This window comes from Bombina bombina, chromosome 7 (genome assembly GCF_027579735.1).
Source record: "Bombina bombina isolate aBomBom1 chromosome 7, aBomBom1.pri, whole genome shotgun sequence".
Classification (NCBI taxonomy): domain Eukaryota; kingdom Metazoa; phylum Chordata; class Amphibia; order Anura; family Bombinatoridae; genus Bombina; species Bombina bombina.
The window spans coordinates 267,367,182-267,392,701 of NC_069505.1; the positions used below are offsets into that span (position 1 = coordinate 267,367,182).

General features: G+C 36.2%; 1 protein-coding gene across 1 annotated transcript in view; it reads right to left on the minus strand.

Moving 5' to 3' along the window:
* The window catches only part of CACNA2D3 (calcium voltage-gated channel auxiliary subunit alpha2delta 3), a 1,718,630-nt gene that overhangs the window by 1,118,374 nt on the left and 574,736 nt on the right, over positions 1 to 25,520 (minus strand). Inside the window, 1 exon segment of the mRNA XM_053720740.1 lies at positions 8,812 to 8,871. Within this exon segment, the coding sequence (XP_053576715.1) occupies positions 8,812 to 8,871 (60 nt within the window).

The window sequence follows — 25,520 nt, forward strand, 5'->3', positions numbered from 1 at the left end:
CTACACCTCACTGACGAGGCCCAATGAAGGCTGAAACGATTGTCTGGGGTTGCTGTGTTCCTTGTTCAGAGAGGAATTGCCTGGTTTTTCGATGCTGGACTGACCGTAATAGGCGGGATCAGACTGATATACTACAGGAAAGTTATTTTCTGTGAAAAGCATTACTGGGCTAAAAGAAGCTGCACCCAGGTGGTAAATCGCCATAGAACAGGCTAACAATAGTAGTGAGCCAGTTGTTCGTTCCTGTGAGTGTGCTTCTCTGTGTGTGTGTATGTATATATATAGAGAGAGATAGAGAGAGAGAGAGAGAGAGAGAGAGAGAATAACTCATTGTGTATTTCATTAACAAATCTAGACGGCTTGTTTTTTCCCTAATTTGCATAACTTACCCAGAATCCTTTGCTGCATTGGAAACAATGTATTCTATGGGGTTTTCTGTGGGAAAAACAAGCCTTCCGGCCCTGTCTAGGGCCTAGATTTGGAGTTTGGCGGTAGCCGTGAAAACCAGCGTTAGAGGCTCCTATCACTGGTTTTAGGCTACCTCCGGTATTTGGAGTCACTCAAAAAGGGTCTAACGCTCACTTTTCAGCCGCGACTTTTCCATACCGCAGATCCCCTTACGTCAATTGCGTATCCTATCTTTTCAATGGGATCTTTCTAACTCCGGTATTTAGAGTCGTGTCTGAAGTGAGCGTTAGAAATCTAACGACAAAACTCCAGCCGCAGATAAAAGTCAGTAGTTAAGAGCTTTCTGGGCTAACGCCGATTCATAAAGCTCTTAACTACTGTGCTCTAAAGTACACTAACACCCATAAACTACCTATGTACCCCTAAACCGAGGTCCCCCCACATCGCCGCCACTGTAATAAAAATTTTTTAACCCCTAATCTGCTGACCGCACACCGCCGCCACCTACGTTATCCCTATGTACCCCTAATCTGCTACCCCTAACACCGCCGACCCCTATATTATATTTATTAACCCCTAACCTGCTCTCCCTAACATCGCCGACACCTAACTTCAATTATTAACCCCTAATCTGCCGACCGAATCTCGCCGCTATTCTAATAAATGTATTAACCCCTAAAGCTAAGTCTAACCCTAACACCCCCCTAAATTAAATATAATTTTAATCTAATGAAATTAATTCACTCTTATTAAATAAATTATTCCTATTTAAAGCTAAATACTTACCTGTAAAATAAATCCTAATATAGCTACAGTATAAATTATAATTATATTATAGCTATTTTAGGATTAATATTTATTTTACAGGCAACTTTGTATTTATTTTAACCAGGTACAATAGCTATTAAATAGTTAAGAACTATTTAATAGCTAAAATAGTTAAAATAATTACAAAATTACCTGTAAAATAAATCCTAACCTAAGTTACAATTAAACCTAACACTACACTATCAATAAATTAATTAAATAAAATACCTACAATTACCTACAATTAAACCTAACACTACACTATCAATAAATTAATTAAATACAATACCTACAATTAAATACAATGAAATAAACTAACTAAAGTACAAAAAATAAAAAAGAACTAAGTTACAAAAAATAAAAAAATATTTACAAACATAAGAAAAATATTACAACAATTTTAAACTAATTACACCTACTCTAAGCCCCCTAATAAAATAACAAAGCCCCCCAAAATAAAAAAATGCCCTACCCTATTCTAGATTACTAAAGTTCAAAGCTCTTTTACCTTACCAGCCCTGAACAGGGCCCTTTGCGGGGCATGCCCCAAGAAGTTCAGCTCTTTTGCCTGTAAAAAAAAACATACAATACCCCCCCAACATTACAACCCACCACCCACATACCCCTAATCTAACCCAAACCCCCCTTAAATAAACCTAACACTAAGCCCCTGAAGATCTCCCTACCTTGTCTTCACCTCACCGGGTTCAGCGATCGGTCCAGAAGAGGGTCCGAAGTCTTGATCCAAGCGGAGCAAGAAGAGGTCCTCCATCCGGTAGAAGTCTTCATCCAAGCGGGGCAGAAGAGGTCTTCCATCCGATTGAAGTCTTCATCCAAGCGGGATCTTCTATAGTCATCCATCCGGAGCGGAGCGGCAGCATCCTGAACACCTCCGATGCGGAAGATCCATCCTGGCCGACGACTGAACGACGAATGACGGTTCCTTTAAATGACGTCATCCAAGATGGCGTCCCTCGAATTCCGATTGGCTGATAGGATTCTATCAGCCAATCGGAAATAAGGTAGGAATATTCTGATTGGCTGATGGAACCCCCTTAACCCATATATATATATATATATATGTCATGCAATACTTTATTTACATCCGAGCTATGTGAAGCTGCAGTAGTCTCGGCTGTTAAGTCACAGCTGAGAGCTGGAGTTCCTGAGCTCCAGCCAACTGTCTGCATATGGAACCAGAGCACGATTGGTGCTCCACTATATGTGTCACCATCTGTAACGATCAGCTTCTTGTGCCCGCAGGAGGTGTGGGAGGGAAGGTGTGGCTGCACAGGAGCGGAGGGAGGGGCCCTACTCTACAGATTTTTTTATAGGAGGGGGAGGGATGAGAATCTACACTACAGAAAAAAAGAGGAAATGGAAGGGGGGCATAAATAATAATCATGGGAGGGGGAGGTAGGGGTACCACTCCACTACAGAAAAAAATAATAATTATAAAATAAATAAAAATAAGTACATAAGATGGTGGTGACCAGTGGGGGATCAGGGAGTGGGAGGTTTCTGGTGGGAGGATATTCTCTGCTCTTCATCAAAATTAACCTTACGAGCTAACTGATTAACCCCTTTACTGCCTGGAATTTTACTTAAGGTGTGCAGCTGTAATTAGCGGCATTCTAATTGCCAAAAAGTAATGGCAAAGCCATGCATGTCTACTTTTTCTGAACAAAGGAAATCCCAGAGAAGCTTTTATAACTATTTGACTTCAATAGTTGTATGAATATAATTTCAGTGAGAAACCCAAAGTTTGCAAAAGAGTATTTTTATATGATCGTATCTGGCGGTCAAATAATGGCATCAAATATAGCAAAATGGGCATAGGTCAATACCTTGGGTTGTCTACTTTAAAAAATATATAAAGGTATAGGTAAATCAAACAATCAAAAGCTCTATTTCCATTTAAGTGATAGCAAAAATGCTAAAAAAAATTCCAGGACTTTGGGCAACTTATATATATATATTCCTATGTACAGTATATCTCTATATATCTATACATATAGAAATATAGATTTACGTTCAACCCCAAGGAAGAAAACGCTTCACTCTCCGGTCTTTTCATCAATATTTATTTATTATTCACAAGAGTTGTATTACAGCATTCCCAGACGTTTCGACACCTATTGGTGTCTTTTTCAATGGGTATTTGCCAAAATTCTTTTGTCCCAAAAGGCTCCTAACAAACTATTCCTAACCGCTTACCTATAAACCCCCGTATGTGCTCATGTCACTTCCGGTGCCATGGAGGCCGCTCCCCCTTGCGCGTGTCACTGCTCCTTCTCTGCCGCGTGGCTAATTAACATAGCTCCACCTGCGTGTTGACATATATCAACACGTAGTACACCCAAATGTGCGCATGTCAGGGGCCAGCAACTCCGATAGCATCGGACTGACGAATAATCGTGTATAATAAAGATGTATTTAAAAGCTTATCTATCCCGTCTATTTATTTAAAAAGTGCTGTGAAAGCACAAGATAAGACCCTTAATATTTCCTATTTACACAGTGAACCTAATACCCAATTTATTTTGTCAACTATATATCCATTAACTTCATCTCAAGCTTGTTTGTACTAACATAACGACTGTTCTATAGTTGATTGTAAAAAATGGTATGGACGTGGAGTTACTTGGTTGGTGGAAAACTTATCATAATAACATTCATCCCTAATGGAATAAGGTAGAAAAACTTTTTGGTCCGCAACAGTACACCATATCATAGCTTCTTTGGTTTACAAAAGTTCTTATTCCATCCACTCTATACAAATGGGTAATACAGTCCCTTATAATAGAATTGACCTGGATCAAACAATCCTAGACTTCCCATTAAAGGAAAACATTAAAATCCAGTTGTACATTTAGTCCTTTTGGTGCTACTGTATCCAGTCGGTAGATCCAGGAGGTTTCCACCTGGAGGAGTTTGGTATTTCTATCTCCCCCTCTTCGTAAGGGCGGCACATGATCTATGATTATGGTCCTCAGACTTGCAGCTGTGTGTCCTGCCTGGAGAAAATGTCGAGCCACAGGTTGATCAGACTCACGTTTCTCAATCGCTTGCCTGATCGCATGGCGATGATTCGCCATCCTCTCACGAAAGGTGGTCGATGTTTTCCCCACATACATCAGGGAACACGGACACATCAGTACATAGATCACGTAGGTACTAAGGCATGACAGCCTATGCAGAATCTTGTACTTCCTCCCAGTGTGTGGATGATGGAAGTGCATACCAGTCAGCATGCTATTACACGTAGTACAGTCACCACATCTGTAGCATCCCAGTTTCCTTTTTGTATCCAACCATGTCCCTTTTCGTAACACTTAACCGGGTCGTTGTGGACCAAAATATCCTTTAGATTGGGTGCTCTTTTGTATACCATCCGTGGTGCTTTTGTACGTGTAAAGGGTAAGGTCTTGTCAGAACTCACGATTTCCCAATTCTTCTTTACCGACTCTGATAAAATCTTAGATATGGGGTTGAACGTTGTTATAAAATGATGTTGTCACTCACATCTTCCACATTCTTCTTCACACCCTGAGGCAGAAGTAACGACTTTTGATCTTGTTGCACCAATTCAGTGTGTACCTTTTTGATCAATTTTCGTCCATAGCCCGTTGTTCCAATTTATTGACCATTTCTTCCTCTTGGATTCTCCTTGTCTCCGGTAGTGTATTATTGCGGACCACTCGCGTAAGCTGAGAGGAGACAACACCTCTTTTTTGATGTCCCGGATGGTAACTTGTGGACAGCAACAAGGAGTTTTTGTCAGTGGGCTTTGAGTATAATGAGGTTGAAAATTTACAACCCTCATCATCATTGTAAATTGTAATATTTAAATCCAAAAATGGTATACTTCTACAATCACAGGAGTACTTAAAACGAATGGTAGAGTCAATGTTATTCAGAGTTTCAACCCATTTCTTCAGTGATTCCTCTGACCCTCGCCACACTAGAAATACATCATCAATGTATCTTACATAGAGCTTGATGTAATCTATCTCTAGAATCTGCATTATATTGGTCTCATACCAAGCCATATATAGATTGGCATATGCGGGAGCCATGTTGGAACCCATTGCAGTCCCTGATACTTGTAGAAAATAATCTTTCTCAAATTTGAAGAAATTCTTCTCCAAACAAAAGGTAAGGAGTTCTAATAGGAACTCAATGGGTGGTCCCGCATATGCCAATGAACTGCTCAATATTGATCTAACAGCCTGTATCCCGCCACCATGAGGGATGGCGGTATACAGACTGTCAACGTCCATAGTGACTAATAAGTCACCTGGACTTAGGGATTGCCAATTCAGTAACTTCCTGATAAGGGATGGAGAGTCTAGTATAAAAGAGTAGGTTTCTTTAACAACTGGTTGCAAGTGATGGTCTATAAAGATGGCCACATTTGAGCACAAAGAATCCCGGGCAGACACAATAGGTCTGCCAGGGGGCTTTGTCAGTGTCTTATGCACTTTCGGCAACAAGTATAGTACCGGTGTTACTGGATGTGGTGTAGTCATAAATTCAAACTCATTTTCTTTAATCATGTCTGATTCAAACCCACATTTCAAAATATGTCCAGTTCCTTCTTAAAACCATTTGTTGGATTTCCCCTTAGTTTACAATACACCCTACTGTCAGTTAGTTGTCTAAATGCCTCCTCTCTGTAATCAGAGTAGTTTTGTACAACAATTGATCCCCCCTTATCCGCAGCATTTATGATGATTGTGTGATCATCCTTTAGATTTTTAAGAGCCATTCTTTCACCTTTCGTGAGGTTAGGAAAAAGTTTTTCCACTTTCGCTTGCTCACACGTATCGCTGATCATGCGTGAGAAACTGCGGATAGAGGGATTGTTGTTAACTGGGTCAAATTTACTCTTGGTTTTGAAATTACTGAATGGGGGCTGTTCCTTGTTTTTAAAGAAATCTTTAATTTTAAGTTGTCTCTGTAGCTTATATGTATCAACACACATCTGAAATTTATCCAGGGTGGGCGTAGGAACAAAGGACAAACCCCGATTCAGCAATTTTCTCTCATCCAGGCTAAGGGGTCTATCACTCAAATTGTAGATAATATCTACCTCTTTTTTGTCACTTTTTTCTTTGTATCCTACCAAACTCCTCCAGGTGGAAACCTCCTGGATCTACCGACTGGATACAGTAGCACCAAAAGGACTAAATGTACAACTGGATTTTAATGTTTTCCTTTAATGGGAAGTCTAGGATTGTTTGATCCAGGTCAATTCTATTATAAGGGACTGTATTACCCATTTGTATAGAGTGGATGGAATAAGAACTTTTGTAAACCAAAGAAGCTTGAGATGAAGTTAATGGATATATAGTTGACAAAATAAATTGGGTATTAGGTTCACTGTGTAAATAGGAAATATTAAGGGTCTTATCTTGTGCTTTCACAGCACTTTTTTAATAAATAGACGGGATAGATAAGCTTTTAAAATACATCTTTATTATACACGATTATTCGTCAGTCCGATGCTATCGGAGTTGCTGGCCCCTGACATGCGCACATTTGGGTGTACTACGTGTTGATATATGTCAACACGCAGGTGGAGCTATGTTAATTAGCCACGCGGCAGAGAAGGAGCAGTGACACGCGCAAGGGGGAGCGGCCTCCATGGCACCGGAAGTGACATGAGCACATACGGGGGTTTATAGGTAAGCGGTTAGGAATAGTTTGTTAGGAGCCTTTTGGGACAAAAGAATTTTGGCAAATACCCATTGAAAAAGACACCAATAGGTGTCGAAACGTCTGGAATGCTGTAATACAACTCTTGTGAATAATAAATAAATATTGATGAAAAGACCGGAGAGTGAAGCGTTTTCTTCCTTGGGGTTGAACGTAAATCTACATTTTTCCACGCAGCACCCCGGCAGATGATCCTTGGAACAGTGAGTGCACTTTAACTGTTATTGCTCATATAGAAATATAGATATATAGGTATAGATATATATTTTTACAAAAAATAATCATATATAAATAGAAATATATATTAAAAAATATAGGAACATTGTCTATGTGAAGAATATTAGAATATAAAATATGCCTAACTACCATAGGGTTGCAACTTTAATTTAGGAGTATTTTAATTATGTTAAAGTTAGGGGGTGTTAGGTTTAGGGGTTAATAGTTTAATTTAGGTAGATGCGATGTGGGGGGGCGGCGGTTTAGAGGTAAATCATTTTATTTAGTGTTTGTGATGTGTGTGTTTTTTACTTAAGTGCTTGCAATGTGGGGGATTAGGGGTTAATAAATTTTATTAGTGATTGCGATGTAAGGGGGTGGCGATTTAAGGGTTAATAGGATTATTTAGTGTTGGTGATGTGAGGGGATGGCGGTTTAGGGGTTAACAGGTTTGTTTAGTGTTGGCGATGTGGGGGGACGATGTTTTAGGGGTTAATAGGTTTATTTAGTACTGGTGATGTGGGGGAAGGCGGTTTAGAGGTTAATAGGTTTATTTAGTGTTGGCGATGTGGGGGGACAGTGTTTATGAGTTAATAGGATTTTATTTATAGTTGGCGATGTGGGGGACGGCAGTTTAGAGGTTAATACGTTTAGTTAGGTTTGGTGATGTGGGGGGACGGCGGTTTAGGGGTTAATAGCTTTATTTAGTGTTGGTGATGTGGGGGATGGTGGTTTAGAGGTCAATAGGTTTATTTAGTGTTGGCGATTTGGGGGACGGCGGTTTGGAGGTTAATAGGTTTAGTTAGTGTTGGCGATGTAGGGGGACGGCGGTTTAGAGGTTAATAGGTTTAGTTAGTGTTGGCAATGTGGGGGGATGGCGCTTTAGAGGTAAATAGGTTTTTATTTAGTTTTGGCGATGTGCGGTTTAAATCATTTCATTTCTGCATATTTTTTTATGTTAAGTTAAATCGTTTTTTCGGATCCATTGGTTATTTCATATCCATTCTTTATTCTTATTCATTATTGCATTCTAAACTTTAGAATAAAATAATAAATATGAATAAAGAATGGATTCAAAATAATGAATGGATCCGAAATAACAAATGGATCCAAAAAATGATTTAGCCAAAACAAAATTATTTATTTAATTTAGCAAATTTGCCGAAAACTAAATTATTTATTTAACTAATGAAAACCAAACAAAATAAAAAAAATTTGCAGTGCACATGTCTAATTATTAATACTATTTTTTTAAGGATTAGAAAAAAATTGTAACCAAAAATCCCTTAGCCCCCTTAATAAATAGTTTTCATATGTTAAATACCAATACACCATTTCTGTGAAACAAGAGTAAATCAATATACATTAATCTTTGTTAAACATGATAATAGTTCATAGCTTTATATACGTCTCAAATGTTCATTTTTCATTATTTAAGTAAAAAATTTAATGAAGTTCAAGTAATAAATCAAATTTGTGCATAGGTCTTAAAAAATAGTATTATAATATAATTTATGGTAATAAATCATCTTTTGTATTATTCTCTGTAGCAGCTCAAAATTAGTTTAACCATAAAGCATAACACAAATAAAAAATATTTTTTTTTATATTTGATGGTACTTAACATAAGTGGCAAATATAGTAAAATAATTTTCTTACCTGTAATTCAGCATCAAATTCATGTTTCAAATGTGCTTCCTCTGCTGCTTCAACCAAGCGCTAAAAGAAATATAAACACGAAAGTAAATACATAAAGTAAAGAATAAAACAAAATAACACTCTCAGTAATAAATATATTTGTTTCGCATATTTCTGATAACATACAGATAAATATTTCACATGATCTTTGCAGGAAATATTAATTTAGCAAACAAAATTAATTAATTTCTAAAATGTATAAAATCATACACATATTATATTTAAAAAAAAGATTTGGGGAGGCTCAAGTAGAAACAAAACTAGGATCCTCTGAATGTTTCTATTTATTTTATCCTAACTTACAAAAAAACTAACTTCCTTGTTTTATTGGTCCAACTGCAAACCATGTGACCAGCTACCTTGCATCTTTGGTCATCTCCAACTTCAGACTGAAGACTGTAAGGGCCCTCTTCCTCATTTATTAATTTGCTATGTTTTAGTCTGTTTTATTTGTCTGAGTTTTTTTTTGTACTTGAAATTTCATAATTGTGCAGCCCTATACACACACACACATATATATATATAATATATAATATATTATATTATATATATAATATATATATATATATACATACACATATAAATATATATGTACATATTTTTTTTAATAACCAAGAAATCAGAATCAAGCAAGAGACAACTGACTGCAAATGGTTAATTGAGCAAACAATTATTATGAATAATTTGCACTTATTGTTTTCAAAAGAACACCACTATTCACATACAAACAAAAAATAATGAGAATTCAATTTTCAATTATGAATACCAATTTCTATTATCCTTAGTACATGATTCATTCTTTTTACCAATAAAGTTTATTTAAAATGAGCTGATTATATCCAGCTAATCAAGCATAAAACATTTTCAATGTGCAAAGTAAAATAGATTCATCTGAGCTGTACAAAGAACCCAAGTCAAAGTTATGGTAAATCAATATTATATCATATGAGCAATCCATAAACATCATCATGAATTACATTTATAGCATTATTTTGTGTAATTGTTTGGTACAAAACATAATTGCACCTTACTTTATTACTTAATCAATAATGCAAATGCATCACGGTTTGCTGATGTATCAGATGAACACACTGCCTGTTACTCATGATTTTAAATATCTCTATATTGTTCATTTGAACAGATAGCTTTATTGACATAATGACACTGAAAATAATTATCATTCCTAATTAATTCACAAAAGAGAATTTAGGATTTGTGACATTTTCATATAGGCAATAACAGGAGAATAACATTATTATATGCCTGATGAAATACCTATCACTTGTTCCAGTGAAGACAAACGTGCTGTATAACTTTTATTGAGCAAATACTTATTTTATATTTTATTATTTAAAACAATATATTATATTTTAAACAATAGTGCTTTAATAGGAACGTTTGATCATATCTTTATTTGGATTATTGCAGATAAGCTGCTGTTTTCCAGAGTGCGCGTTACCTCGGAAACTCTGCTATTTCAGCTTGTGCATTGACATAATCAGTCTTGTCTGCTAAAAAACACTTTTGGGTTGTTTTGGAAAGACTTCTGTTATTTACACAGGATACACTATGTGGCACCCTCTTTTTGTTTTATATATATATATATATATATATATATATATATATATATATATATATATATATATATATATATGTATTTATGTATGTATGTATGTATGTATATATATATATATATATATATATATATATATATATATATTTATGTATGTATGTATATATATATATATATATATCACAGTCCATATAGTAGAGATGCTCTCTGGAGGGACAACCACTCTGGGTGCTAAGTTGAATAGAGAAGGAGGGGTTGTACACGTATGTACATATGTATTCAGTACATATATACATAACACACACACAAACTAATTTTGTTAGCCCCTGAGTATGATTTTCTGGCCTCCTTTGCCGTAGCCTATAAGAGGCCTCTGATCTAGCCAATCACTGTGCAGATTGAAGCTGTGTCAAAAAAACTGTAGTATACTTAGTTATGTTTAATGTATTACAGACTCTCTGTGCAAATGTAAAAATAAATTATTTTCTAAGGTAAATTGTTGAAAAATCATGCAACATACCCTGATGCCCCTGTTTCCGTGCAAGCCTTCAGGCTTGCCGGAAACAGCAGTTATAAAGCAGCGCCTTAACCGCTGTGCATTAACTAGTTCGCTGCCTCTGAGGCTGCGGACATCAATCCGCCCGATCCTATATGATTGGGTTGATTGACACCTCAAATCTGCAGGGGCAGCATTGCAGAATCAGTTCACTAGAACTGCTTGTGTAATGTTAAATGCTGACAGCGTATGCTGTCGGCATTCAGCGATGTCTGGCGGACATGATACGCTACAGCATCTCATGTCCGCCAGACTTTGATACATTGGTCCCTCTGAATTTAATCGACTTACTTTATTAAACAATATATGATGAATCTCAATTTTCAGATATATGTCTCTTTAACAGTCATTTTTTTATACCTATAACACTACTAAAAATGCAAGTGTTTAACTAAATTATTAAACAAAGGTCCCAGTATGTATACCAGAAGATATATTATTAGATTTGGTGCCATTACTATTGACAAATACCTACTTAACATATTCTTAAATTCAAAGAAATTAAAATAAAAAGCAGCATAAGTATAAAACAGTATTAGGATTATAAAAGTCCACTGTTTTCCACAGTAAACAATGTCACATAAGTGTTCTGTCTTTGAGATCCTGGTATTAGCAATATTTGAAAGCTCTTATAACCTAGATATTTTTTGAAAAAAAAATCATAAAAAAAATTGAAAGCTAAATGGAAGTCAAGCACTTTCAGATTATATTATACATTTTGTATGTTTTGCATTATAGACAACACACTATTATTATTTATTATGACCCTTTTTCTGAAATATAAAGGGATACTAAACCCAATTTTCTTTCATGATTCAGATAGAGCAGTGTTTGTCAGCGGCGGTTCTAACGTACCCCCAACAGGCCAGGTTTTCATTATAGCTGAACCAGTGCACCATGCTCTCACCCATCATCTGATTATTTCACCTGCGCACTGGTTAAGCTATAATGAAAACTTGGACTATTTGGGGTACTTGAAGAACGCGGTTGAGAAACAATGAGAGCATGCAATTTTAAGCAACTTTCAAATTTACTCCTACTATTAATTTTTATTAATTCTCTTGCTATCTGTTTTTGAAAAGCAGGAATTTAAATCTTAGGAGCTGGCCCATTTTGTTTCAGTACACTTTATAACACTTCCTTATTGGTGGCTACATTTAGCCACTAATCAGCAAGCGCTACCCAGGTGCTGAACCAAAAAACATTATTTATGTAAGAACTTACCTGATAAATTAATTTATTTCATATTGGCAAGAATCCATGAGCTAGTGACATATGGGATATACAATCCTACCAGGAGGGGCAAAGTTTCCCAAACCTCAAAATGCCTATAAATACACCCCTCACCACACCCACAATTCAGTTTAACGAAAAGCCAAGCAGCGGGGTGATAAAGAAAGAAGTAGAAAGCATCAACAAAGGAAATTTGGAAATAATTGTGCTTTATACAAAAAATCATAACCACCATAAAAAGGGTGGGCCTCATGGACTGTTGCCAATATGAAAGAAATTAACTTATCAGGTAAGTTCTTACATAAATTATGTTTTCTTTCATGTAATTGGCAAGAGTCCATGAGCTAGTGACATATGGGATATCAATACCCAAGATGTGGAGTCTTCCACTCAAGAGTCACTAGAGAGGGAGGGAATAAAAATAAAAATAGCCATATTCCGCTGAAAAAATTAATCCACAACCCAAAAAAAAAAGTTTATTTCATTTTTGAAAGAAAAAAACTTAAATCAAAAGCAAAAGAATCAAACTGAAACAGCTGCCTGAAGAACTTTTCTACCAAAACTGCTTCCGAAGAAGCAAATACATAAAAACGGTAGAATTTAGTAAATGTATGCAAAGAGGACCAAGTCGCCGCTTTGCAAATCTGATCAACTGAAGCTTCATTCTTAAAAGCCCACGAAGTGGAGACTGATCTAGTAGAATGAGCTGTAATTCTCTGAGGCGGGGACTGACCCGACTTCAAATAAGCTTGATGAATCAAAAGTTTCAACCAAGAAGCCAAGGAAATAGCAGAAGCCTTCTGACCTTTCCTAGGACCAGAAAATAAAACAAATAGACTGGAAGTCTTCCTAAAATCTTTAGTAGCTTCCACATAATATTTCAGAGCTCTTACCACATCCAAAGAATGTAAGGATCTCTCCAAAGGATTAGGACATAAGGAAGGGACAACAATTTCTCTACTAATGTTGTTAGATTTCACAACCTTAGGTAAACATTGAAAAGAAGTCTGCAAAACTGCCTTATCCTGATGAAAAATCAGAAAAGGAGACTCACAAGAAAGAGCAGATAGCTCAGAAACTCTTCTACAGAAGAGATAGCCAAAAGGAACAACACTTTCCAAGAAAGTAGTTTAATGTCCAAAGAATGCATAGGCTAAAATGGAGGAGCCTGTAAAGCCTTCAGAACCAAATTAAGACTCGAAGGAGGAGAAATTGATTTAATGACAAGCTTAATACGAACTAAAGCCTGTACAAAACAGTGAATATCAGGAAGTATAGCAATCTTTCTGTGAAATAAAACAGAAAGAGCGGAGATTTGTCCTTTCAAGGAACTTACAGACAAACCCTTATCCAAACCATCCTGAAGGAACTGTAAAATTCTAGGAATTCTAAAAGAATGCCAGGAGAATTTATGAGAAGAACACCATGAAATGTAAGTCTTCCAAACTCTATAATAAATCTTTCTAGAGACAGATTTACGAGGTTGTAATATAGTATTAATCACTGAGTCGGAGAAACCTCTATGACTTAGAACTAAGCGTTCAATTTCCATACCTTCAAATTTAATGATTTGAGATCCTGATGGAAAAACGGACTTTGAGATAGTAGGTCCGGCTGTAACGGATGTGGCCAAGGCGGGCAACTGGACATCCGAACCAGATCCGCATACCAAAACCTGTGTGGCCATGCTGGAGCCACCAGCAACACAAAAGACTGTTCCATGATTATTTTGGAGATCACTCTTGGAAGGAGAACTAGAGGCAGGAAGATGTAAGCAGGATGATAACACCAAGGAAGTGTCAGTGCATCCACTGCTTCCGCCTGAACATCCCTGGACCTGGACAGGTATCTGGGAAGTTTCTTGTTTAGATGAGAGGCCATGAGATCTATCTCTGGAAGCCCCCACATCTGAACAATCTGAGAAAACACATCTGGATGGAGAGACTACTCCCCTGGATGTAAAGTCTGGCGGCTGAGATAATCCGCCTCCCAATTGTCTACACCTGGGATATTCACCGCAGAGATTAGACAGGTGCTGGATTCCGCCCAGGCAAGTATCCGAGATACTTCTTTCATAGCTTGGGGACTGTGAGTCCCACCCTGATGATTGACATAAGTCACAGTTGTGATATTGTCTGTCTGAAAACAAATTAACGGTTCTCTCTTTAGCAGAGGCCAAAACTGAAGAGCCCTGAGAATTGCACGGAGTTCTAAAATATTTATTGGTAATCTCACCTCTTGAGATTTCCAAATCCCGTGTGCTGAATGAGATATCCCCAAAACAGCTCCCCAACCTGAAAGACTCGCATCTGTTGAGATCACAGTCCAGGTTGGCCGAACAAAAGAAGCCCCTTGAACCAAACGATGGTGATCTATCCACCATGTCAGAGAGTGTCGTACATTGGGATTCAAGGATATTAATTGTGATATCTTTGTATAATCCCTGCACCATTGATTCAGCATGCAAAGCTGTAGAGGTCTCATGTGAAAACGAGCAAAGGGGATTGCGTCCGATGCTGCAGTTATGAGACTTCCATGCACTTAGCCACTGAAGGGAATGAATGAGACTGAAGGTGCCGGCATGCTGCGATCAATTTTAAACATCTCTTGTCTGTTAGAGACAGAGTCATGGACACTGAATCTATTCGGAAGCCTAAAAAGGTGACCCTTGTCCGAGGAATCAAGAAACTTTTTGGTAAATTGATCCTCTAACCATGTTTCCGAAGAAACAACACTAGTTGGTTCGTGTGAGATTCTGCAGTATATAAAGACTGAGCTAGTACCAAGATATCGTCCAAATAAAGAAACACCGCAATACCCTGTTCTCTGATTACAGATAATAGGGCACCCAGAACCATTGAAAATTATTCTTGGAGCTGTTGCTAGGCCAAATGGAAGAGCAACAAATTGGTAATGCTTGTCTAGAAAAGAGAATCTCAAAACTGATAGTGTTCTGGATTAATCGGAATATGAAGGTATGCATCCTCCAAGTCTATTGTGGACATATAATGTCCTTGCTGAACAAAAGGCAGAATAGTCCTTATAGTCACCATCTTGAAAGTTGGTACTCTTACATAACGATTCAAAATTTTCAGATCCAGAACTGGTCTGAATAAATTTTCTTTCTTTGGTACAATGAATAGGTTTGAATAAAACCCCAAAAATTGTTCCTGAGGAGGAACTGGCATGATTACCCCTGAAGACTCCAGGTCTGAAACACACTTCAGAAAAGCCTGAGCTTTTACCGGATTGACAGGGATGCGAGAGAGAAAAAATTTTTTCACAGGAGGTCTTACTTTGAATCCTATTCGATACCCTTGAGAGACAATGCTCTGAATCCAATGATTTTAGACAAATTTTATCCAAAAATCCTTGAAAAACCTTAATCTGCCCCCTACCAGCTGAGCTGGAATGAGGGCTGCACCTTCATGCGCACTTATGGGCTGACTTTGGTTTCCTAAATGGCTTGGATTTATTCCAATTTGAGGAAGGCTTCCAATTGGAAGCAGATTCCTTGGGAGGAGGATTGAGTTTTTGTTCCTTATTCTGACGAAAGGAACGAAAACGATTAGAAGCCTTAGATTTACCCTTAGGTTTTTTATCCTGAGGCAGAAAAACTCCTTTTCCTCCAGTGATAGTTGAAATAATAGAATCCAACTGAGAACCAAATAAATTATTACCTTGGAAAGAAAGAGATAGTAATCTAGATTTAGATGTCATATCAGCATTCCAAGATTTAAGCAACAAAGCTCTTCTAGCTAATACAGCTAAAGACATGGATCTAACATCAATTTTGATAATATCAAAAATGGCATCACAAATAAAATGATTAGCATGTTGCAGTAAGCGAGTAATGCTAGATATGTCAGGATCCAATTCTCGTTGCGCTAAATTCTCCAACCAAAAAGTTGAGGCAGCCGCAACATAAGCCAAAGAAATAGCAGGTCTGAGAAGATGACCTGAATATAAATAGGCCTTCCTTAGATAAGATTCAAGCTTCCTAGCTAAAGGATCCTTAAAGGAAGTACTATCTTCGATAGGAATAGTGGTGCATTTAGCAAGAGTAGAAATAGCCCCATCAACTTTGGGGATTTTTCCCCAAAACTCTATAGATTTTGCTGGTAAAGGATACAATTTTTTAAACCTTGAAGAAGGAATAAAAGAAGTACCTGTCTTATTCCATTCCCTAGAAATCATATCAGAAATAGCCTCAGGAATAGGAAAAACCCTGGGGAAACCACAGGAGGTTTAAAAACAGCATTTAAACGTTTATTAGACTGAACGTCAATAGGACTGGTTACCTCAATATCCAAAGTAATTTTAACACTTCTTTTAATAACGAACGCATATACTCTATTTTAAATAAATAAGTAGATTTGTCAGTGTCAATGTCTGAGGAAGGATCTGGATCTTCTGAATCAGATAGATCCTCAACAGAAGAGGATAAATTATTATGTTGGTCATTTGAAATTTCATCAGCTAAATGAGAAGTTTTAAAAGACCTTTTACGTTTATTAGAAGGTGGAAATGCAGACAAAGCCTTCAGAATAGAATCAGAAACAAATTCTTTAAAATTTACAGGTATATCATGCACATTAGAAGTTGAAGGAACTGCAACTGGCAATGTACTATTACTGATGGAAAACTATCTGCATGTAAAAGGTTATCATGACAACTATTACAAATGACATTTGGTGAAATAATTTCTACACTTTTACAACAAATGCACTTAGTTTTGGTAGAACCGATGTCAGGCAGCAATGTTCCAGCAGAAACTTCTGAGACAGGATCAGATTGGGACATCTTGCTCAATGTAAGAGAAAAAACAACATATAAAGCAAAATTATCTATTTCCTTATATGACAGTTTCAGGAATGGGAAAAAATGCAAAAGCATAGCCCTCTGATAGAGAGAAAAGCAAGAGGCAAACATCAATGGGGTATTGAAATAATGAAAAAAATTTGGCTGCAAGTATGACACACAACGTAACGTAAACTTTTTTGGTGCAAAAAATAACCGGAAATGACACACTCGTGTCACTAATCACGCCACTGTGTGAAAGGTCTCGGCGTCACGTTTGACGCCGGAAATGATGAAGTTGCGTCATAAATGTATTTTTTCACGTCAAAAAATATTTTCGCGCCAAGAATGACGCAATAAAGTTTAGCATTTGACGCACCGTGGGCCTAATACCCGCATAGCAAGAAGTAGTCAATTGAAAAAAAGACTAAACCCCAGGTAAGAAATACATTTCTTAAAATGTTTAAATTCCCCAAATATGAAACTGACAGTCTGCTGAAGGAAATACATGAACCTGACTCATGGCAAATATAAGTACAATACATATATTTAGAACTTTATATAAATGCATAAAGTGCCAAACCATAGCTGAGGTGTCTTAAGTAATAAAAAACATACTTACCAAAAGACACCCATCCACATATAGCAGATAGCCAAACCAGTACTAAAACAGTTATTAGTGAGGTAATGGTAAATTTGAGAGTATATCGTCAATCTGAAAAGGGAGGTAGGAGATGAATCTCTACGACCGATAACAGAGAACCTATGAAATAGACCCCCGTTAGGGAAATCATCGTATTCAAATAAGTGATACTCCCTTCACGTCCCTCTGACATTCGCTGTACTCTGAGAGGAATCGGGCTTCAACAATACTGAGAAGCGCATATCAACGTAGAAATCTTAGCACAAACTTACTTCACCACCTCCATAGGAGGCAAAGTTTGTAAAACTGAATTGTGGGTGTGGTGAGGGGTGTATTTATAGGCATTTTGAGGTTTGGGAAACTTTGCCCCTCCTGGTAGGATTGTATATCCCATATGTCACTAGCTCATGGACTCTTGCCAATTACATGAAAGAAATGGGCCCGCTGCTAAGCTTTACATTGTATGATCCATTTACTACTACTCGTTGCCCCATGTCTTTTATCCAGTTATTTAGTCAAGAGCTAACAGTTCATAAATAGGTCACTAGAGTGTGCAGCAAATGGCTGTGTGGAATATAACATTATTTCTTACAGAAGCTGAAATGCTCACAATTTTAGAATGGAATTACAGGAAAGGGGGACACAATAAATAATTAAAGTATATTGTAGAAGTTCTTATATACAAATATGATTTATCATTGTATAATTACCATCTCAAGTGGATAATGTTCCTTTAATATTTTCTGCATAACATTTTGTATGTCCTGGCAGCATGCATATTATTAATTAGCTATTAAAATCTGTCTACAAGAAGTCATTTTTTTCCTCCACTTCATTGTCAGTAGATTTTGGATCAGTGATTTGGAAATAAAATGCTTTAATAATAAGAGAGACAAAAAGAAAAAAACACAATGTTGTGTAATTAAAAATTAAAGCAGTGAAGCAGAAAAGACAGAGAAAAACTGTATCATAAATTCTATTATAGTGTGTAATATAGCAAGTTAAATACTTTAAAAAATGTTAGATAATCCACAGAGAGAAAATTGTTCTTATAGATTTTGATGCATCTAATCTGAAGAGCAAGAAAAGCATTAATAGCTACCCATGACCTTTGCTAAACTCAGAACTTTGTGAAAGAAGCTTAAAGGAACACTAAACCTAAAAAAAATTATTTCAAGATTCAGAGGGAGCATGCAATTTTAAGGAACTTTCTAATTTACTCCTATTATCAAATATTCTTTGTTCTCTTGCTATCTAAGCTAAGAAGCCAACCCATTTTTGGTTCAGACCCTAGATAGCACTTGTTTATTGGTGGGTGCGTTTAGCCACCAATCAGCAAACAAAACCCAGGTTGTGAACCAAAAATGTGACGGCTTCTAAACTTTCATTCTTGCTTTTCAAAGAAAGATAGCAAAAAATGAAGAAAATTTGACAATAGCAGTAAATAAGAAAGTTGCTTAAAATTGCATGCTCTATCTGAATCATGGAAGAAAAAATTTGAGTTCAGTGTCCCTTTAAGTATATCCAACTACAGTATATCAGAATCACATATACTTGCCTAAATAATGAACTATATATTGTTAGAAAAATAAATGAGAATGTTGCTTTAAAAAGAAAAAGGTTATTTTAAAGGGACATGAAATCTTTTTTTCTTACTTTCATGATTCAGATAGAACATACCATTTTAAACAACTTTCCAATGTACTATTATCTAATTTGTTTCATTCCCTTGGTATCCTTTGCTGAAGGAACAGTAATGCACTACTGGGAGCTAGCTGAAGGCAATGGCAAAAGGCATATATGTGCAGTCACCAATCAGCAGCTTGGGAGCCTACCTAGGTATACTTTTCACCAAAGAATATAAAGAGAATGAAACAAATTAGATAATAGAACTAAATGGAAAGTTATTTAAAATTGCATGTTCTGTCTCAATCATAAAATAAAAAAATGGGCTTCATGTCCTTTTAAAAGATAATACAATCTTTAAACAGTTTTATGTTATGTGATATATATTTTAGTTATGTCTATTATTTTGATTTGTCCTTTCCATCTTGCCAAACAATACAAGGCACATGTATATTGGAAGTGCATATATTGATATATATATGTTACCCTCTGATGAAGTGAATGTAATTCACGAAACGCGTAAGGGCACGCCCACTTCTGACGTCACTTCCTGTCCAGGGAGACCAAGCTTCAAACACTTCAGCAACGGACCCTGTCACTGACAGGCTTAAGAATCCACATCCATCCGGATATTGTGAGCTATCTAGAGCTCAAAAAACCACAAGGAATCATCATCTAGCTGTATTTACAGCAGTTCATGTAACTATTAATTACGGTTTTCCATCATAAACACCAACTTATCCACCTGAACTCTGGGAGCTTTTCAGAGCTCAAAACCACCGCAAGGAATTTACCTTCAGCTGTACTTACAGCATCCTATACCACAATATCACTAATTTTTATCAGCTAGCTGTTTTTGCACCAGCCCTGATAAGAAAAAAACTCACTACCGGATTTAGAGAAATATACTATATTTCATCTGCTCACCTATTTCTGTCCCTGATCTGGACTATTATCAAAGAGGATTTCTGTTTATCATTTTTTATTGGACATTGGAAAATAAAAGTGTTTTTATTTTAAATTTCACTTTGTGTCCTTGCAAGCATCATTTATACACATTTCATGAGTGCTGCAATTAATATCCACAATTGATCTCATAGTATGTAAACTGAGCACTAATTGGTTTGCATACATAAAGTTTATACCATACTCCAGAGAGGAGAAGCCTTTCAAGTATAAAGAAGGGGAAAATAAATAAACAGCAACAAGGAAAGAAATCCAGCAAAAATAATTAAAGTGTCTCTACCTAACTCCAGAGAGGAGAAGTTTGTCTGAAATACCAACATATTTCTACTCCAGGGATATCAAGATTTCCACCTGCTAAAAGTTTCTGCATACCAGCTGGAAACATCTTTACCACAGATAGGGATTACATCCCCTCCATGCTTCCAACATATCTCACATGTTTGAGGTTAAACAAGGTGAGCACATTTAAATCTCACGTTTAGTTTTTGATTGCCTAGTACTTACATACTGCACCATAATTTGGTTTTGTTTTTGTTTTTCTCCATTCTATGTGCGCTGAACTCTGAAACTCAACTCTATATATATATATATATATATATATATATATTAACATACAATCTCCAACATTTTAATTTGTTTTAGATGAAGCTGCAGGAATGCACTTTGAAATAATATTAGCTGATGCCCACCCAACATATAATTTGAAGTCATACTTACATAATGTATGCAAGCTGCTCATTAACAGTCACATGACTACACAGATGTCATTAAGTTGTGCCATATATGGTTTTGATGTCTGTCTTCAAGGTGGTGAATGTCACCGGTTGTGTTATATGTGTACAAAGAGAAAGCATTCCAATAAGATCACTAATGTGAAAAGAAGACACTCCTCTTTCTACAACACCAATTCTGAATAAGTTGGGATAGTATGGAAAATGCAAAAAAAAAAAAAAAGAGTAACATAAAAAATTCAATATTATGGGGCCTTTGTTGCCTTATTTTGCGCTTCATAATGAACCACACATTATCAATTAGCGACAGGTCAGGACTGCAGGGAGCCATACTAGCACCCGCACTCTCTGCTTATGCAACCCTGCGCTTGTAATCTGGGCGGAATGTGGTTTGGCGTTGTCCTGCTGGAAATGCATTTTTTGGAGGCTCCTTATATATTATTAGTACACGATTGCGTTACCTGTTTCACATCGCCTTCTTCTTTCAACTTGCCACATCGCTATTAGTCCTAAATTGCCCGGGATCCACACTTTTTTTAGAACAAGTTGAAGTCATCATATTTGAAATTAGTCTATTTTTTAAAAAATACATTAAATTCACAAAGTAAAACATCAAATAATGTGTTAATAATGTGTTTTCAATATAGTATAGGGGGATTGAATTTTCAGATGACTCTTTTTGTTAGTTTTTTTTTTTTCATTTTCCATGCTGTCCTGATTTTTTCGGAATTGAAGTTGTAATCATAGTACCCATTGAGATAATTTCCCCACTATTAACCCTTAAACCTCTAGAACCTATCACCAAAAATCCCTTGCTATTAACCCTCTAACACCTAGGGGTAGATTTATCAAGCAGTGGATGCTGCAATCTACCCAGATTGCTGGAAACAAAAGTTAAGAAGCAGCGGTAATAAGACCACTGCTCCTTAACTCATCCGCCACCTCTGAGGTGTGGGACCGCAATCATCCTGATCGGATACGATTGGGATGATTGACACCCCCTTATTGGCCGCAAATGTGCATTGGGCGGCAGTGCAGAAGCATTTCACTAGAAATGCTTGTGCAATGTTAAATGCCGACAGCGTATGCTGTCGGAATTTAGCAATGTCGGGCGACATGATCCGATACAGTGGATCATGTCCATCTGACATTTAATAAATCAGCCCCCTAATATCCAACACACTGCAAAACTTCACCAAAATTTCCCCATACCCTGGGTCTCTCCCAATTTGGACCCCATTACATGGCCCATCCACCTAAATTGACTCCAAAATTAAGACCCCCCCCCCGACCAAAAAAAAATAGAAAAAAGTTACTTACAAAAGCAAAAAAACAAACAACACATTCAATACCAATTCAAGCAATTGCTCAAGGCCCAGTGCACAGCAGAGCGCCAAGTACAAAAAAGTCACCTGACTGGTAATGAAACCCTGTGATTTGTTTTGCACCCATAGGAAGACAAGCTGCAAAGAATTAACATGTTGTATTCTGAACAGTTACTTCAGCAGTCATAACATATACAGAAAGAGACAACTTTAACTCACACATACTTAAAGGAGCAGTCAAGTCCAAAAAAAATCTTTCATGATTCAAATAGGGCTGGCTTGTAATTTTAAACAACTTTCCAATTTACTTTTATCACCAATTTTGCTTTGTTCTCTAGGTATTCTTAGTTGAATGCTAAACCTAGGAGGCTCATTTGCTAATGTCTTAGACCTTGAAGCCCGTCTCTAATCTGAATGTAGTTTGACAGTTTTTCAACACTAGAGGGCGTTAGTTCATGTGTTTCATAAAGATTGCATTGAGCTCACACACGTGAAGTTACCTAGGAGTGAGCACTGATTGGCTAAAATGCAAGTCTGTCAAAAGAACTGAAATAAGGGGCCAATTTGCAGAGGCTTAGATACAAGATAATTACAGAGGTAAAATATGTATTATGTTAACTGTGTTGGTTATTCAAAACTGGGAAATGGGTAATAAAGGGATTATCTATCTTTTTAAACAACAAAAATTCTGGTGTTGACTGTCCCTTTAATAACACCGCTGATTGCACAGAAAAAAACCAAAGCTTTAAAAAGTAAATAAAAAAAGATTATAGTTTGTTTCTGCTTATATATAAAATAAATGTGCAACACGTAAAATATATAAGTCTAGATATAATGATCTGCCTAACTCATTGTAGATTTATTTCGCATTGAAGGGCTTTTAATATTGCAATAACTGAGAAGCTCAGTTGTATAATGTGTTATTTATTTAACTAAATTGCAGAGAACTGAGAAAAGAAAATTCTCTCAGGGGACCAAGGTTTTCCAGCAAATGTGCCATCAATTAAAACAACACTATTTACTGCTGGAAAAAAATCTAATTAACAGTTTAGCTTCCTTTTCTCAGTTTAAAGACCCTCACTAATATATTGTGTCAGTCTATGATCATTAGACATTATTTAGTTTGTTACACTGGATTAATAAATTCTTCTTTGTATGATATTTTTACAGTGTATTTATTCTAAACTCACAACAGACTCATTCTGCTATTCAGTAATCAGTCTGGCATTAGAATGGACACTTCCAGATTGCATTCCGTTTTTTAGGAAGGAAGAAGGTATATATCCATTGGCGGAAGGGATATTAATAGTCATTAACTGTAAGGGAACATTGAGTCAACCAAGTAATGATAGTGTTAACTAAAACACATAAAATATTAAATCTTTGCATTGTGCCCAATGCACAGGGCTTCTGTTAGATCGAACCTGGGGCAATGTTGGTTCTTTATTTACTCAAAATAATTATTTCAATTTGTTTGTTACACATCAGTGGACAACTCATGCAGTACAACATACTGTGGTTAATTTGCTGCAACTTTTGCCAACATATTTATGGTGAATATTATAGTTTTTGTAGATAGAGAAATAAAATAAAAAAAAAAATATATAGGGGGTATATAAGAGGCATACCCATATATTTAACTTAAAAGCAATTGAACTGTCTTTTTCAAGTGTGCAAACAACGAATGTGTGTAATATAGCAATTTAATGTCATATTCAAATTCAAATATTACATTTATAACACCCTGTATTAGACTAGAAATACTATTTTAAATTCGAACATTACATTCGAATTTGAATGTAGCATTTGAATTTGAATATTACATTTTATTAAACACAGTTGTAGACTAGAAATACTATTTCGAATTTAAATGTAGCATTTGAATTCGAATATTACATTTATTATACACAGTTGTAGACTAGAAATACTATTTCAAATTTGAATGTCACATTTGAATTTGAATATTACATTTAAAAAACACAGTATTAGACTAGAAATACTATTTCGAATTTGAATGTGACATTCAAATTCGAATGTAGCATTCAAATTCAAATATTTCATTTATTAAACACAGTTGTAGACTAGAAATACTATTTCGAATTCAAATGTTACATTTGAATTCGAATGTCACATTCAAATTCGAATATTACATTTATTAAACACAGTTGTAGACTAGAAATACTATTTCGAATTTGAATGTAACATTTGGAAATTGAATGAATACATAGCTAAAAATTCTATTATTCAAACGAATATTTTCGAATTTTATTGAAAAATTCGAAAAAGAAAGTTCGACAATAGAATGTTAAAGTGTTATATAAACATTTGAAATTCGATTCGAACAAACGAATGTATCAAAATTAGTTTTAAATTTCACATTTTTAGAAACATTCGCCCATCCCTAGTTGTGACTACAGAAAATCTCAAGACTTTGGGCTCCATTTCTCAAGTTGCTATAGAAGCTTCGGAGCCCCAGTGTTTCAGGTTCACGTGAGCGAGCTTGAAACGCTAGTTAAGTAGCCGCTGTGTGGTAGATTTCAATCATCACTATCAGATCCAATCAGGGTGATTGACAACTCCCTCATGGGAGCGCTTGGCTGCATGTGAGCAGAGGGCAGCATTGCACAAGCAATAGCTTGTGCAATATAAAAGACGGTCTATGTACTGCTATTCACTCGCCATAAGAAGAGCTGTTTGAGAGGGTAATCTATAGACTAAAGCTAAAATTAACCCTACAAGCTCCCTAATTAACCCCTTCACTGCTGGGCATTATACACGTGTGGAACCCAGCTGCATTTAGCAGCCTTCTAATTACCAAACAGCAATGCCAAAGCTATATATGTCTGCTATTTCTAAACAAAGGGGATCCCAGAAAAGCATTTACAACAATTTGTGTCATGATTGCACAAGCTGTTTGTAAATAATTTCAGTGAGAAACCTAAAGTTTGTGAAAAGGTTAACAATTTTTTTTTATTTTATTGCATTTGGCGGTGAAATGGTGGAATGAAATATACCAAAATAGGCCTAGATCACTACTTTGGGTTAAAAAATATGTATAGTTTTGATAGGTAAATATAAAAAAGGCTCTATTTCTGTTTAAATGTAATGATGGCAAGAATGCTAAAAATGCTCTGATTGTTTTTGTCTGAAATGCCCGGTCCTTAAGGGGTTAAAGGGACAATACTCTGTAAAATTGTTTTTCCCTTATTGTATTTCT